Raw genomic sequence first — 17,207 nt, forward strand, 5'->3', positions numbered from 1 at the left:
ATGTTACCCCAAGATATAAATAGCATTCATTTCCTTTCGCAGGCCAGACGGATTTTAATGCTTTGTTTCCTGGGTCCAAGGAAAAAAATACTCAATACATTTCATTCTAAATTTGAGTTACTACAAAGCTGGCTCACTTTGAATCAACTATGGAAAAAAAGAAAGAAAAAAAGCTTCAAAATTTGTTTGCCAGGATGGTGTGGTGGTACGTACTTGTCATCCTAACATTTCAGAGGCTGAGACAGGAGGATCATGGCTCAAAATAAAGAATAAAAAATAGGGCTGGGGGTGTGGATTGGAGGTAGAATGTCCCTGCGTTCCATCCCCAGTACTGAAAAAATATTTTTGTTTGCCAAAACCACCTTGTTAAATTAACCCAGAACAGCACCCATGAGACTTCTGAGTAGCTGTTTCGTTTCCAGCATATAGCTCAGAATCCTCCAGAATACAGCTCCAGGTGTTTGCATGTACCCGGGATGAAATACAGGTGAACTCTTTACAAGATGACTTGAGGAACACTGAGCCCTATGTAGGATCCCCACAATATTTTCTGGATAAGAAGACTCTCAGTTGCTTGATAGCTATAATGAGGTACTTTCTCCAAGACAATCCCATTCTTTTTTTCTTTTCCTTTCTTTTCTTTTTCTCTCCTTCCTTTTCTCTTTCCTTCCTTCCTTTTCTCTTTCTGTCTTTCTTTTTTTGGGAAAGGAGGTACTAGGAATTGAACCCAGCACAGGCATTCTTCTGCCTCTGAGCTACACTCCCAGCCTATTTGATTTTATCCTTAATTTTTTTTTTTGAAACAGGGTCTCACTAAATTGTGGATGACTTCACTAAGTTGTTGAGGTTGGCTGCAAACCCGTGATCCTTCTGCCTCAGCCTCCCAAGTACTAGGATTACAGGCATGTGCCACTATGCCCAGCCCTGTTCTTTTCAAGGAAAGAAAGAACTACCCAAAGTTAAGTTTTTTATTCTTTATTTTGAAACAGCCTCACTGAGTTGCAAGGGCCTCACTAAGTAGCTGAGGCTGGCCGCAAACCATGATCCTCCTGTCTCAGCCTCCTGAACACTGGAATTACAAGCATGCGCCACCACGCCCAGCCATCCACACCAATTTTAACAGGAGCAACTTGGCCATTACCAGTGCAATTCCACTTTCTGTGGGTATTATGATGGGGACACCGTCTATTAAAGTAAAAGTAAAAGCAAAACCTTTACAATGATTCCTCTCCAGCATGCGGCTAGTTTCTCTATTGTGAAAGGAAATAAAAAAGATTCTGCGATCCTTGCACATTTCTCACCCAGGGAGAGATAACTGGCTTCAGAGCTGGCTGGCCTGATTTCTCACGGATGATATCCCTCTACTAAGGGAACGAAGTGCTGTAACAGTCTGGCTCTGGCGTGCTGGCTGAAAAGACAGAACCCACCTCTTTGGCTGCCATTGGGCCTGTTGTCCACTGACTAGCTGGATTCTGGCAGCCTCTTGTGAAGAGTAAAGAGAGGATGTGCTTTCAATCTTAAACTCTCACCCGTCCCAGGACCACAGCCCAGAATGTCATGGAAACTGAAGCATTGCTGTCTCAAGATTGGCTCTTCAAGCCGGGCGCATGCTTGTAATCCCAGCATTTGGGAGGCTGAGACCAGAGGATCATGTTTCGTGGACAGCCTCAGCTACTTAGTATGGCCTTTTGCAACCCAGTGAAACCCTATTTCAAAATAAAGAATAAAAAACAGGGCAGGGGGTGTAGATCGAAGGTCAAATGCCCCTGGGTTCCATCCCCAGAGCCGAAAAAAAAAAAAAAAAAAAAAAAGATTGGTTCTTCAAGTAAACTCTGAGATAAGCCCAAGAAAGATGCAAACTACTATCAGCACCATCGGGAGCTTCCATTTCATCTTGTGGTAGCTGCAATGAAGGAAAAGCACACGCGTGGAGGAAGTCCTCTGCTCGCCTAGTTCCTTTCATCTTACAAACTCTTGTGAAACATGCCGCTCTTCCCCGCCCCTCATAGTTTCCAAGCCTTGTAAGCGCAAGGGGAGTGCTGGCCACACTCGACACAGCTACTTGACAGCCTCTTCAACCCTAGCAAATGACTGAGAAAAGTGGTACACCTGGGTACTAGTGCTTACAAAACGGGCACACCCGGGGGAAAGACACCCCAGGGAGCCCTTGCACAAAACTACGATGCTGGCCAGAAAAGACAGGTCTGCGGTCCTTCTAACGCACAGGACTGACCCAAATTTCAGCCCTGAGCCTCTCCCTCTCCAAAGGACAACCTCCTGCTCAACAATTAGCCTTTTGTGCTAATCATCCACCAAGAGCTGGGTGGAAACAAACAAACAAAAAAGAACCTTAGTTCCGTTCACCTGAAACCTCATCCTGGCCTCCGGTCCCAGAGTGGACCCGCTCTGTGCACAGCCCGATCTATCACAGGGGCTCAGGACTAAAAGCACCAATACGCACCACACCGCACTCACAGAGGGATCTGTCACAGGCATGCACACCCCCCTGCTAAAAAAGAAAAAACACTCGCCAAACTAGGAAGGTCGGGAATGAAGAACAAGCTCGGCTGGAGAAACCGGGGCCCCGAGGGGGCAGCGCGTGGCCCGAGGTCACACAGCGGGTCAGAAATGGAGCTTTACTGAAATCACTGCCCCGGATTCCTGGGTGCCCCATTCCCACCGATCTGCCCTCACCCTGCCGGGCTGAGTACAACATCCCCAGCGAACTTCAGTCCTCCCGCCCCCGGAGGGCCTGGGTCTGCGCCCGGTGCGTCCACCAGCCAACCCCGAGGCCCGCCCACGCGAAGCCGGACCCGCCGCCGCCCTGGGCCCAAACCCTCAGCCCGGCTTCCCACCTCCCGCCCGACCTGCAGAGTCGCGCTCCCGTGAGCCAGCGGCGGCCGACATTTCCCTGCCAGCTTCCTCAAGCTCTTCATCCCGCCGCCCGCCCTCCGCTTTTCGCCCCAGAAGGACCCGCCCCCGCGAGCCACCTCCGCCAATAGAGAGCCAACCTGCTCCATCTCCCCGCCCCCAAACAGAAATGAGCCCGCCCCCAAGGCCGGGCCTCATCCAATCACCACCGCCCCTTCCGTGACGGATACCTGCCTCCACCAATCGTCGTGCACCCGGGCCAGTAATCCAGGGCCGAGTTCGACCCGCGGGGCACTGCAGACTCCGAGGCTTCGGGAAGCGCCCACCTGTATCGCGACAGCCACAGGAACTCAGGATCCCGGGTCGCTGGGTCGAAGCCTGTGGCAGGAACGAGAAGCGCAGAATGAGCCATGGGCTTGAAGAGCAGGCCCACTTCTGTACGTTTGATTTATCGGGAGGATCTCCTAGCCTGTTGACCTAAACTCACTGCATGGATCTGAGATCCAAATACAGTCATAGATGCGGACACCGAAGTACTGCCGAAGGCACTGGCCCCCACCATTCCTCCGGCCTCAATGCAATCCCAGTACTCAGGAGGCTGAGACCAGGGGGGGGGGGTTACAGAGTGGAGATTAGCCCCAGCAACCAGACCCCACTACAGGGGGGGGGGGGGAAGTAAAGGGCTGGGGGTGTGGCTCGAAGGAAGAACGCCCCTGGGTTAAATCCCCAGTGCCACAAAAATGAATGAATAAATTAATAAATTAATTAATGAAGATGGGTGTAACTCAGGGGTGTGGGAGGAAGGAATCAAAGCCTGAGGTCAAGTCCTCTGGTTTCCCTTAACCAGTTTGCCACCCTTCCTTCTATTAGTGCTTGAGCCACCTCTGCCTCTGACTCAAACTTAGATCTGTCCGCCTTCAAAACACTGGCTATTAACTTCTGCTGTCCTGCTTGCTTCACTTGTGCAACATGTGATCGTGAACCTGACCACACTGAATTGGATTTGCAAGGACATCACAAATGCAGAGACTCAGGCTCCAGTCCCGGCTATGGCATTTCCAGGCACAAGCTATTAAGTATTTCTCAGCATTTACATACTACTAACCCATATCCAGCCTCATCTTAGACTCATAAAACCCTTGGACTACTAGAGAAAGCAAGTTTAGATTTCCATTGTACAAATCAGAAAGCCAAGGTCTGAAGAAATAAAACACATCGTCCATATTCACATTTGGAAGTGGCAGAGCTGGGTCTGAACTGAGACCACGGGAGCCTGTGTGCCTTGGTGCCAGAACCTGGTCCAGTTACTTCATTAATTTGATGACCCTGAGTGTCGGGGCCCACTCGGCAGGACCGAGGTGGCACCCAGGCTTGTTGCCAGCATGGACTCAAGATGGCGCCTGGGCTTGCAGCCAAGTCACGAGGCTCACGAGGCTGGCGGTGCCCTGAGCCTGCGCAGTGAGCCCTATCAGGCGCCTTACAGATGATTAGTGACGCAGCGCCTCGTGCTACCACCTGCCCGCCCAGGAGAAGGTTAAAAAGCGCGCATGCCCTAGCGGGGAAGAAGGAGAAGGAGCGAAGAGGGTTGGTGGACAGGAAGAGCAGTTCCTTGGCGGACTGCTCCGGGCTCCGAGCTGGGACGGACATGTTCACAAAGCCACCACTGTGACCGGTGTGTGCTGCAGCAGAGACGTAGAGTGCCAGAGGAGGGTTGGAGGAGTGATGAAGGAGGAGATAGGAGACTGATGTTGTTTTTACCTGAGAGGGCGTTGAGAGAGCATTAAAGAGGAACTGTACAAGAACCTGGGGTAATAAAACTGCTTGAGGAAGATCGTGTAAGAGTCGTCACTGCGACCGACACCTGAGTAAATTCCTTGCCTTCTCTGTATCAGTTTGTTCATCTAAACGGGAGCTGGGCATGGTGGAACACAGTTGTAATCCTAGCATTTGGGAGGCTCTTTGTGGACAGCCTCAGCTACTTAGTGAGGCCCTTTGCAACGCAGTGAGACCCTGTTTCAAAAATTTTAAAAAACCTAAAATATAGGGCTGGGGTGTAGCTAGGAGGTACAATACCCCTGGGTTCAATCCACAGTACCGAAATAATAATTAATAATAATAATAATACCTGGGTGTGGTGGTGCATGCTTGTAATCCCCGCGCTTGGGAGGCGGAGACAGGAGGATCGTGCAGGTTTGAAGCCCCTTGCTGGCTTAAGAGACCCTGTTTCCAAATAAAAATATAAAACAGGTCTGGGAGTATAGCCCGGAGGTAGAAGGGTTCCATCCCCAGTACCACCCAATAATAATAATAATAATAATAATAATAATAATAATAATAATAAGGCAGGGGTGTAGCTCAGAGATAGAATGCCTCTGGATCCCAGTATAAAAAAAAAAAATCAGCCATAGTTCCTTTCACCTGTACCTCATCCTGTACCCTAGTCCCTTTATCTGTATTGTGAAAGGGCTGGGCTGGTGGGTAGCCAAAGGTCTATCCATTCTGAGAATTCCCCCTTAGCCAGGCCCCTCCCTGAGAGAGTCGACTCAAAGAAATGGAGTGAATGCCGAGTTTTCTTGCTGGATACCCCAGATATGGTGTGGACCCCGGAGGGAAGAACAGGTAAAAGATCATTAGGACAGACACCCAAGCCAAAAAGAGGCTTTGACTCCTTTCATTCTTACCATCAAGAACCAAGCTCTGTTCATCGCCTCAACATATATTTACTAAATGCCCACCATGTACGGGCACTGTTCTCATCAGCTGGGATAGAATTGTCAGCACAACCCAAACTCAGCTCCCACTGGTACTGTCCTTCTCATCAGTTTGACCTCCTCAGCACCCCTCCAGCACATCCTTCTTCCCCAGTCCCATCACCAGGCCCTGGTCCAAGCCTTTTGTGTCCCTGAATCATTGTAATACATGCCTATTGGTCTCTCTGCCCCAGGCTCTCCTGGTCCATACCCTTTAGCAGAGGAATTTTCTAACTTGCATACCTTGCCTAGTAGCTCCCCAGTTTAAATCTCCTTAATAGCTCTGCCCAAGCTCTAGGGCAGAGTCCAAGGCCTGTGTTATTTGTTTAAGACTATTCATAGCTGGGTGTGGTGGCACACAATTGTAATATCAGTGCTTGAGAGGCTGAGACTGAAGGATTGAAGGTTCGAAGACAGCCTTGGTGCAACTTGGTGAGACCCTCAACAATTTAGCAAGACTGTTTCAAAATAAAAAGGGGTGAGATGTAGCTCACAGGTGAATGCCCAGTACCAAAGAGGGGAGGACTTTGTGAGCTGCCCTCTGCTGGCCTCTCCTGGCTCAGCTCATCACAAGCTTCCAAGTTCAGTTCCCCAAACCACCTGCTTCTCCCTTCCACTGCTGTGCCTTTTCCCTCCTTGTTGCCTAAGGAGGAAACCTTTGTTCTCCCTTCTAGTCTCAGCATGAGCATCACCTCCTGCACGAAGCCTTCCCTGAGCTGTTATACAGAGAGGGAGGCCTGAACTATGGAAGTACTGGAACAAAACGCTCACGAGCTCAGGCTCTGGAGTAAACCAGCTCCTCCTGCCTGTGCATCGCCCCAGCTGTGTGCTCAGGCACGGCGCTCACCCTCTCGGAGGCTCAGCTTCCTCAGCCGTGAAGTGGATGCATCGATGCCCTGAAAAGCTGTGGCAAGGGTTAAGTGAACTAATGCATGAAAAGGCCTCCGGATAGTGTCTAACACATCAGTCAACACTGCAGGTCAACTCTGATCCCTTCTGCCCAGAGGAAGGAAACATTTTCTGGACTTCTGCTCTGTGGGGCACTTTTGAGACAGCTAAGTTAGTCTTTGGTCTTATGAGGTTGACAAACATACAGAAAACTGGGACTCTCGGCAATCTAGTGAGACCCCGATTCAAAGGAAAATATAAAAAAGGACTGGGGGTGTAGCTCAGAGGTAGAACACCCTGAGTTCAATCCCCAGCACCACACACCTACAAACACATACAAAAGAGAGAAAGAAGAAAGGAGAGAGGGAGGAAGACAAGGAAGGAAAGAAGGAAGGAAGGAAGAAAGGAAGAAAGGAGGGAAGGAGGGAAGGAAGGAGGAAGGAGGGAAGGAGGTTCTTATCTACCTTAGATACACTGTAAAGCCATTTTCTGTCTTTTGTTTGAGTCAGCCTGGGATTTCTGTCCCACCTGTGCCACCTCCCTTGTGCTCCAGTTTAAGAATAAAAAGCCTGCTGGGCATGGTGGTACATGCTTGTAATCCCAGCATTTGGGAAGCTGAGGCAGGAGGATCACAGGTTCAAAGCCAGCCTTAGCTACTTAGTGAGGCCCTCAGCAACTGAGTGAGACCCTGTTTCAAAATAAAGGATAAAAAATGGGGCTGGGGGTATAGCTTGGAGATAGAATGACCCTGGGTTTCACTCCCAGTACTGTAAAAAAAAAAAAAAAATTTAAAAAGCCTCGTGCCGAGTGAGATGGTGCACATGCCTGTAATCCCAGTACTTGGGAGGCTGAGACAGGAGAATGGCACGTTTGAGGAGAGCCTCAGCTATTTACCAGACCCTCAGCAACTTAGTGAGAACCTGTTTAAAAAGAAATTAAAAGAACTTGGGGTGACGCCTGGAGGTAGAGTACTCCTGGGTTCAACAAGCAGAACCACACACACACACACACACACACACACACACACACAAGGCTGGGGCGTGTGGCTCAAAGGTACAGGACCCCTGGTGAAACTCCAGGACCAAAATAAATGAATGAATAAATAAATAAATAGATACCAAATTCATTAATATTTTCTGTAAACCTTATATACACAGTCTAAAGGTAACTTTAAGCCGGGCGTGGTGGCGCACGCTTGTAATCCCAGCATTCGGGAGGCTGAGATCTGGAGGATCACGGTTCGCAGACAGCCTCAGCTACTTAGTGAGGCCTCTGCAACTCAGTGAGACCCGGTTTCAAAATAAAGAATAAAAAATAGGGCAGGGGCTGTAGCTCGGAGGTCAAATGCCCCTGGGTTCCATCCCCAGACCCGCAAAAAAAAAAAAGGTAACTTTAAGTATTTAATTTAATCTATCATCAATAATAAACTAATTGATTTAATTAAAAATTTATTTGATTACTTACATTTAACTTAATTTTAAATTTTATTTTATTTTATTTATCTGTGTGTGTGTGTGTGTCTATGGAACCCAGGGGCATTTGACTTCTGAGCTACACCCCCTGCCCTATTTTTTGTATACTTTAATTTCTTTTTTTTTTCCTTTTTTGTTTTTTTGCTGGTCTGGGGATGGAACCCAGGGGCATTCGACGTCCAAGCTACACCCCCAGCCCTATTCTTATTCTTTATTTTGAAACAGGGTCTCACTGAGTTGCAAAGGGCCTCACTAAGTAGCTGAGGCTGTCCGCAAACCCCGATCCTCCGGTCTCAGCCTCCCAAATGCTGGATTACAAGTGTGGGCCAACACACCCATCTTTTATTCTTTCATTTGAAACAGGGTCTCACTAATTTGCAGAGGGTCTCACTAAGTAGCTGAGGCTATCACCAAACCAACCGCCATCCTCCAGTCTCAGCCTCCTGAATGCTGGGATTACAAGCGTGCGTCACCACACCCAGCTTAATTTTATATTTTAAATAATTTTAAATATTTTAAATAATTTTGTATCATGGTGCGCAATTTTCCACATAGAGCATCATGTTGGCACTCAAAAAGTTTTAGAGCCGGGTGTGGTGGCACACACTTGTAATCCCAGCATTCAGAAGGCTGAGACAGGAGGATCGCGGTTCATGGACAGCCTCAGCTATTTAGTGAGGAGGCCCTTTGCAACTCAGTGAGACTCTGTTTCAAAATAAAGAATAAAAAAGAGAGCTGGGGGTGTAGCTCGGAGGTAGAATCCCCCTGGGTTTCATCCCCAGTACTGCAAAAAAAAAAAAAAAAAAAAAAAAAAGTTTTAGAGTTTGAAGCAATTTGGATTTGGAATTTGGGGACTAGGGATACTCAATCTGTATCACTATCATTACCCCTCCGACAATCACTACTGCTAATAATAAAGCAAATGATATTTATCATTTTAAGATTTAGAGGTAAATTGAGTGTTGTGGCCCACGCTTGTAATCCCAGCATTTGGGAGGCTAAGACCAGAGGAGCACGGTTCGTGAACAGCCTCAGCTACTTAGTGAGGCCCTCTGCAACTCAGTGGGACTGTTGTAGGATAGAAGGAATAAGTAGGTAGAAAGGAGACAGAGAGGAAGGAAAAGTAAAAATACAACTTTGATATAAGAACCTGGAGCTGAAGTGCTTCTGCCTCTAGTCCACAAACCACTTCTCTTTCCCAGGCCTGACTCTATCATAAATTCTTGGGAAACCTGTAGATCCTAGAGTTAACAATACTTCTGAGAAAACCTATAATTTAGGATATCCTAGCTTATCTGTCAGTCAACTAATGAGGACCCCAATCAGCCCAAGATCGTCCACCCTAAGGCTGACCAGACCACCAGACCATCAGGAAGCTCCTCGGGACTGCTGGACTGAGCTCATCCACCCTAAGGCTGACAGACCACCTGCCCACCATAAACTGCCTTGGGACTACCAGACTGAGCTCATCCTCACATACCTTCTCTAGCCCACTCCTCACGAAAGTCCCCTATAAGAAGAGAACCCCGAACTCCCTAAAATGCCTTCCTCATCTTTTTTTTTTTTTTGGTGGTACTGGGGGTGGAACCCAGAGGCTTTCTACCTCCAGGCTATACTCCCAGACCCATTTTCTATTTTATTTGAAAACAGGGTCTCACTAAGTTGCTGAGAGCCTCACTAAGTAGCTGAGGCTGGCTTCGAACCTGCGCGATCCTCCTGTCTCAGCCTCCCAAGCGCGGGGATTACAAGCGTGGGCCATCACACCCGGCTAAAATGCCTTCCTCATCTTGAGGGGCCCGCATTCTCTCTTGAATGTGTATTTCCTCCCCTTTTCCCCAATAAACCTCTATGTCTCTAACTGGCACGTGCTGACATTCTTTTCTGTCACGTTACCCTGCAGACCCCGAGTTCCTGAGGCGAGAACTCACCCCAACATCTTTGGCACCCCAACAAGACCATGTTTTGAAATACAGAATAAAAAAAAATAGGGCAGGGGGTGTAGCTCGAAGGTCGAATGCCCCTGTGTTCCATCCCCACACCCGCAAAAATATAATAAAAAGATTTAGAGATAAGCCTTCCCCTGCTTATAGAATTTTAATCTCCCTAACCAGCCATCCAAGGCTCTATAATCTTGTTTCTACTTCCTTTCCCCACAAAGCCTGTTTGTACCCAAAGCTAGTCCCGTTCCTGAAACACCTAGCGAAACGATTGGAGCCCTGGAAGTTTAAGCTCCACAGTGGGCCCGCCACAGAAGACGAACTTCCTCCCTATTCCTGCAGATAAGATGTTGGTTTGAAAGAAAACAATAGTGCCAGGAAACTCCTAAGCCCCGGCACCTGGTGGCTTCAATTTGCATATTCTGTAGCTGGTCCTCTGCTCAGTACACAAACTCTCATTTACCTGCCTGGCTGATCTCAGAGCTAAACAAATTCTGTTCTAAAGGCCACGAATATCTCACTACTATGCAAAAGCAGGCTGTTTTCTCAGCTGCAGTGGGATACGCAGCAGGGTGGAAACAGCTGTGGGTGACAGAGATGGAAGACAGGCCTCCAGCAGCTGCTAACTTTAAGATGTGTGTGTGTGTGTGTGTGTGTGTGTGTGTGTGTGTGTGTGTGTAACTGGGAATTGAACCCAGGGGCACTCTACCTTCAAGTTACACCCCCAGCCTTTTGTGTGTGTGTGTGTGTGTGTGGTACTGGGGATGGAACCCAGGAGCATTCTACCTCTGAGCTACACCCCCTGCCCTATTTTTTATTCTTTATTTTGAAACAGGGTCTCACTGAGTTGCAGAGGGCTTCACTAAGCAGCTGAGGCTGTCTGCGAACCCGGATGATCCTATCTCAGCCTCCCAAGTACTGAGATCACAAGCGTGTGCCACCATGACTGCCCGGCTTATTTTTTAAATTTTGAACCAGGGTCTCATTAAGTCACTGAAGGTCTCACTAAGTTGCTAAGGCTGGCCACAAGCCTGAGACCCTCTTTTCTCAGCCTCTCAAGTACTGGAATTACAGACATGTGCCACCACGTAGCTCATGTCAGCAGCTTTGAGAGGGCACAAATTATAAGGTGTGAGTCCAAAGGATGAGAAGTTAACTGGAGTGAATATGTCAGCACCCTAGCCAATGCCACACACCCACACCCCTCAGGGAATCTGGAGACTTGCTTACCTGGACAGGCCCTGGAGACTTCCTGGAGGAACATTCTGGTGTGTGAGCCAAAGGGTAGTTGGAACACAAGGCTGATCTCTGCTGTGGTCAGCCGTATGGTCACATCTGAGCCTGCACAGAGGAGGCAGAAAATGAATCCATAGTCGCCACAAACTGTTTGGATACATCTTCAGGGTGGAGTCCCCAGAATAGATAAGCAGCAGCCAGGCTCCCAAGGCACCTTTGGCCTTAAGCAACTCACTCAGGATGGTTGCTGGGCCAGTAAAGGAACCCTCTGTACCCTCATCTTCAAATTATATGGCGTCCCATTGTCCTATGTCGGAAGGAAGCTTGGGACTTAATGAGTGAACAACATCCCCACTTTGTAGAGAAGTAGACCAAGCGTCTGAGGGATCAGTAGGCCTCACCCTTGCAGTACTAGACGGGCCTGGTAGACACAGGTTCCCTGGACTTGTAGTATCTTCCCCTCCACAGAAAGCATGTAGAAGTGGGCCAGAAGGACCATCCATCAGCTGATCTACCTGATCATGCCAGGCACTGTGCTAGGTACTGGGAATACCATGGTGAAGAAAACAGCCGTGGGCTCGGGAATGATGGCACACACCTATAATACCGGGAGTACTTGGGAGACTGAGATAGGAGGATTGCAGGTCTGAGACCAACCTCAGCAACTTAGCAAGCTCCTCATTAACTTAGCAAGACACTGTTTCAAAATAAATAATAGCCAGGTGTACACGCTTGTAATCCCAGTACTTGGGAGACTGAGACAGGAGGATCAGAGGTTTGCAGCCAGACTCAGCTACTTAGTAAAGCCCTTTGCAACTCAGTGACACCCTGTTTCAAAATTAAGAATAAAAATAGGGCTGGGGGTGAAGCTTGGAGGTAGAATGCCCCAGGGTTTCATTCCCAGGGCAGCAAAAAATAATAAATAAATAAATAAATAATAAAGAAATAGGGCTGAAGGTATAGCTGAGAGGTAGAATTCCCCTGGGCTACAGGGAATTTAATCCCCAGTACTGCGCGCACACACACACACACACACACACACACACACACACACACACAAATGTGGGCTTCAGAGTCTGGACTCAGGGTTTGAGTCCTAGTTCCATCCTTCCATCCTCTACTAAATTATTTAATTTTTCTGGGCCTCAGTTACCTTGTCTATAATGTGGATGATGATCTCACAGAGTTATGAAGAGAGCATAATATGGTATGTGTAAATCATTTTGCATATTACTTGCATTAGATAATCACTTATACATATTTGCCTCTAAAGCTGGGCATGGTAGCACATGCTTGTAATTCCAAGCTTGGGAAGCTGAGACAGGAAGATCGCAGGTTCATAGTCAGCCTCAGCAATTTAGTGAGACCCTCTGCAACTTAGTGAGATCCTGTTTCAAAATAAATGAATAAAATTGGGCTGAGGGGTATAGATCGGAGGTAGAATGCCCTGGGTTCCATCCCCAGTACCACCTAGCAAAGAAGTCTGACATTAAACAAATCAGTACAGACAATTACATCCCCATGAATGACAGGGGCTGGCGAAGAAGAGAAAAAGGTGAGAGAGAAGCAATTTCTGGGGTTTATCAAAGGCTTCCTGGGAAAAGAAACATGTGGCCCGAAGTGTGAAGGAAGACTGGGAGTTGGTAAGTGCGAGGAGGTGTGGGACTTTGGGGAAGAGAGAACTCTGCTGTGAGGATGTGATGTTTTTGTTTTTGTGCTGGGGATTGAACCCAGGGGCATTCTACCTTGAGCTACACTCCCAGCCCTAAGCTGCTAAGAGCCCACTAAGTTGTTCAGGCTGCCTTCGAACCTGCAATCCCTCCTGTCTCAGCCTCCCAAGTGCTGGGATCACAGGGGTGTGCCACCACGCTCGGTATGAACATGTGATGTCGGAGGCGATGGACGAGACTCAAGAAGAATGGTGAGCACAGCAAGCAAGGGAGAGGACGGTGGAGAGGAGCTGCAGAGGCAAGCAGGGCCAGGCCCTCCACCCTTGCCCCTTTTGGAACCCTGGCTGAAAAGACCCACTCACCAAGGATGTAGAGCTCACCATCCGGGGACACTGCGGGGGAGGGAAATGAGAATGTACTTAGCGACAGAGCACCCCTGCCCCAGCATCATCCTTACCCCACCAGCCACCCTCGACAAGGACAGAGATGACCCGGGGTGCCCAGAGGAGAGGGAATCCTACCACCCAGCCCCCTGTGGCACCTTCTTCCATTGAGAAATCCCGCGAGACAGGCACTATCTTGTCCAAAGAGACATCGTCCCCAGTAATGGCCATCCTCCGGTGCGTATACAGGAACAGACTAAGGGCAGGAAGCGGAAATGAGGACAGGGCCACTGGCCATGCCTCGGGCTCGTGCCGGAGGCCCTGGGTGCGTATGCTTTCTGGTGGCGTGCGGGCCACAACTGCCCAGCTGTGGTGGCTGCAGTTTATAGATAAGGGCATCGAAGCTGAACTGTTCTCAATCTGGGGAGTCCCTGCCTTGTTAGTAAAATGTTTTTACTCTGTCCATGGTACCTTCTAGCACTGCATGTGTCAGCGATGATGCAACCTCAGCCCCCTCCGCTTCTCTTCCTAACCTCAGTTTCCCCATCAACAATTCAGACAGTGACCGTTGTGGTGACACATGCTTGTAATCCCAGTACTTGGGAGACTGAGACAGGAGGATCACAGGTTCGAGAATAACCTCAGCAATCTAGGAATACTCTCAGCAACCTAGTGAGATCCTGTTTCAAAATAAAAACTAAAAAGGGCTGGGGGAAGCCAGGCGTGGTGGCGCACGCTTGTAATCCCAGCATTCAGGAGGCTTAGACCAGAGGATCGCGGTTCGCAGACAGCATCAGCTACTTAGTGAGGCCTTCTGTAACTTAGTGAGACCCTGTTTCAAAATAAAGAAAAAATAGGGCAGGGGGTGTAGCTCAGAGGTGTAGCCCCTGGGTTTCATCGCTAGACCCACAAAAAAAAATAATAAAAATAAAAATAAGGGCTGGGGGAAGCAGGGTGTGGTGGCACATGCTTGTAATGTAATCCCAGCATTTGAGAGGCTGAGACAGGAGGATCACGGTTCGTGGACAGCTTCAGCTACTTAGTGAGGCCCTTTGCAACTCAGTGAGACCCTGTTTCAAATTTTTATTTTATTGCCAGGCATGGTGGCGCATGTTTGTAATCCCTCCGCTTGGGAGGCTGAGACAGGAGGATCGCACAGGTTCGAAGCCAGCCTCAGCTACTTAGTGAGGCTCTCAGCAACTTAGTGAGACCCTGTTTCCAAATAAAATATAAAGGGGTCTGGGAGTATAGCCCAGAGGTAGAAAGCCTCTGGTTTCCACCCCCAGTACCACCAAAAAAAAAAAAAAAAAAACCAACCAAAAAATAAATTTTTATTTTATTTAATTAATTAATTTATTTATTTATTTATTTATTTATTTTTTGCGGTACTGGGGGGTGGAACCCAGGGGCTTTACTACCTTCAGGCTACACTCCCAGACCTATTTTATACTTTATTTGGAAACAGGGTCCCACTAAGTTGCTGAGCACCTAAGTAGGTGAGGCTGGCTTCAAACCTGTGCAATCCTCCTGTCTCAGCCTCCAAAGCACTGGGATTATAAGCATGTGCCACCACGCCCTGGTCTGTTTCAAATTTTTAAAAAAAGACTGAAGAAGTAGGGCTGAGGGAGTAGCTCAGAGGTAGAATGCCTCTGGGTTCCATCCCCAGTACCACAAAAAAGGGGGAGCTGGGGGTGTATCTTGGAGGTAGAATGCCCCTGGGTTCAATCCATAGCACCACAATCCACAATAATTAATTAATTAATTAAAGAATGTCTATGGCCACCTGCTTCCCAGCTCTGAGACACTGAGGTTCACTTACTATAAGGTCTTTTTTTGTGTGCGTGGGGCAGTCATCTGGGGATGGAACCCAGGGGCATTTGACCTCCAAGCTACACTCCCTGACCTATTTTTTATTCTTTATTTTTTGAAACATGGTCTCACTAAGTTACGGAGGGCCTCACTAAGTAGCTGAGGCTGTCCACGAACTGTGATCCTTCTGTCTCAGCCTTCCAAATGCTGGGATTACAAGTGTGCGCCACCCTGCCCGGTTCCCTAGCCCCATATTTTATTCTTGCTTTTGAAACAAGGCCTCACTAAGTTGAGAAGGGCCTCACTAAGCAGCTGAGGCTGGCTGAGAACCTGCGATCCTCCTGTCTCAGCCTCCCGAGAACTGGGATTGCAAGTGTACTCACCACACCTGGCTCCTTTTGGCTCCTTTTTATATTTTATTTTCAGGCAAGGTCTTGCTAAGTTGCCCAGACTGCCCTTAAACTTTTTTTTTTTTTGGTGGTACTGGGGTTCCTGGAAACCCTTCTACTTCTGGGCTACACTCCCAGACCTATTTTATATTTTATTTGAAAATAGGGTCTCTCAAGCCAGCGCGGCTGGCTTCAAACCTGTGCGATCCTCCTGTCTCCACCTCCCAAGCGCGGGGATTACAAGCGTGCGCCACCACGCCTGGCAAAACTTATCTTCCTGCTTTAGTCTCCTGAGTAGTGGAGCTCACAGGACATGCATCTAGCAAACCAGCAATTTCTGTCTGTCTCTCTCCTTTTTTTTTTTTTTTTTTTTTTTTTGTAGTCCTGGACTGAAGCCAGGGCCTTGCACAAACTGGGCAAGCACTCTAGCACTGAGCTACAACCCCAACCCCACCACTTTAATCTTTAATCTGGGCAATTCAAGGTACAGGGGAGTAAAACAGCTGGCTCAGGATCACAGTGTCTGGACTTGAGCCCAGATAGTGAAAATCTGGACCAGAGTGATAAAGGCCTCTCCTCCAGGAGCCTCCCCATCACATCTTGAGGCTCACACGAGTTAACACATAGGAAGAGCTTAGTACATGGTATTCAAAGACTATTAACTATCATTATGATAATGATTTTAGGAGACTCAGACCCTGCCCTGGAGGATGGCTGAAGTCCAGGTGCCCTGAGCCTAACCAAGCAGGCAGTGACCCACAGAGCGCTCACTCACGCGTGTTCCTGGCCCCCGTGCTCCAGGCGGTAGCGCACGAGCCCCAGCAGGCGGCTCTGCCGGCTGTCGCCTTCACAGAGCACGCCTTGCACTGCCTGCTGCCCAGAGTCAAGGGAAAAGGAAAGCCAAGGCCAGGCCTCCCCCAACCCAGCCCACTCCATCTTCCTGCTTTAGCCTCCTGAGTAGTGGAGCTCACAGGACATGCATCTAGCAAACCAGCAATTTCTGTCTGTCTCTCTCCTTTTTTTTTTTTTTTTTTTTTTTTTTTTTTTTTTTTGTAGTCCTGGATTGAAGCCAGGGCCTTGCACAAACTGGGCAAGCACTCTAGCACTGAGCTACAACCCCAACCCCACCACTTCAAATCACTTCACCCCAGGCAAATCACTTCACCTCTGAACTTTCCTCATCTGCAAAATAGGGATAATAACCCCCAACTTCACAAAAGGTTGGGAAGAGAGTGCAGAATCAACTGAGTATTAAGTACTGGTTTCACTCTTAGTTGGGGGGCCAGGGCAGATGTGGGGTGGGGAGCTCCTAGCTGGGAAGGATATGATGAGGCAGTACTCCCCCGCAGCCAGAGTCTCCTGGATTGCCACCGACTGGTCCATGCTGTCCTCTGCTGCGCAGACACGTCCTGGGGGAGGGCAGATGGGAGCCCCCTCTGGTCAACAACTTACCCATGCGTTGGTGTCCTGCTTTAGAGGGCTGTGGGGCCAGAAGGAGGGCCTTTGTGGAGGGAGAAGGTGAGAAGTTTGGTCTCCCTCCCCTTCTTCCTCCTCCATCTCCTCCTTCTCTCTCCCCCTCTTCTTCCTCCTCCTCCCCCTCTTCTCTAAAATGGGCCTTTTAATGCGCCTAGGGAGAGGGCCCCCATCCCTTTGGTCCTGACCAGATCTACAACATGTGGTCCTGCCCTTTGTTGGGAGCACGTCCATTTGTTTCTAAGTGTGGTCTAGTCAGCTTATTGGAAGTGGGGTGCCTGGTCCTGCTCCTGGGACAGACTCTGCCTCCCTTTTTGGGGAGCAGTATT

The 17,207-nt window shown here is 48.7% G+C and overlaps 1 protein-coding gene across 3 annotated transcripts in view; it reads right to left on the reverse strand.

The window, feature by feature from the left end:
- The window catches only part of INPP5B (inositol polyphosphate-5-phosphatase B), a gene marked incomplete at both ends in the record, with an annotated part of 70,594 nt that extends 53,795 nt beyond the window's left edge, over window positions 1–16,799 (reverse strand). Inside the window, 6 exons of one of the 3 annotated variants that reach the window (XM_080691793.1) lie at window positions 3,106–3,249; window positions 11,149–11,253; window positions 13,187–13,216; window positions 13,366–13,463; window positions 16,181–16,275; window positions 16,732–16,788. In XM_080691793.1, coding sequence (XP_080547919.1) covers window positions 3,106–3,249; window positions 11,149–11,253; window positions 13,187–13,216; window positions 13,366–13,463; window positions 16,181–16,275; window positions 16,732–16,788 — 529 coding nt within the window. Of the gene's footprint in view, window positions 1–3,105; window positions 3,250–11,148; window positions 11,260–13,186; window positions 13,217–13,365; window positions 13,464–16,180; window positions 16,276–16,731 lie in introns of all 3 variants that reach the window. The other 2 variants (XM_080691792.1, XM_080691794.1) reach the window with 2 other exon arrangements.
- Between the last annotated feature and the right edge of the window lie 408 nt (window positions 16,800–17,207).

Source organism: Muscardinus avellanarius (genome assembly GCF_963383645.1).
Source record: "Muscardinus avellanarius genome assembly, chromosome: 3".
NCBI classification, from domain to species: Eukaryota; Metazoa; Chordata; class Mammalia; order Rodentia; family Gliridae; genus Muscardinus; species Muscardinus avellanarius.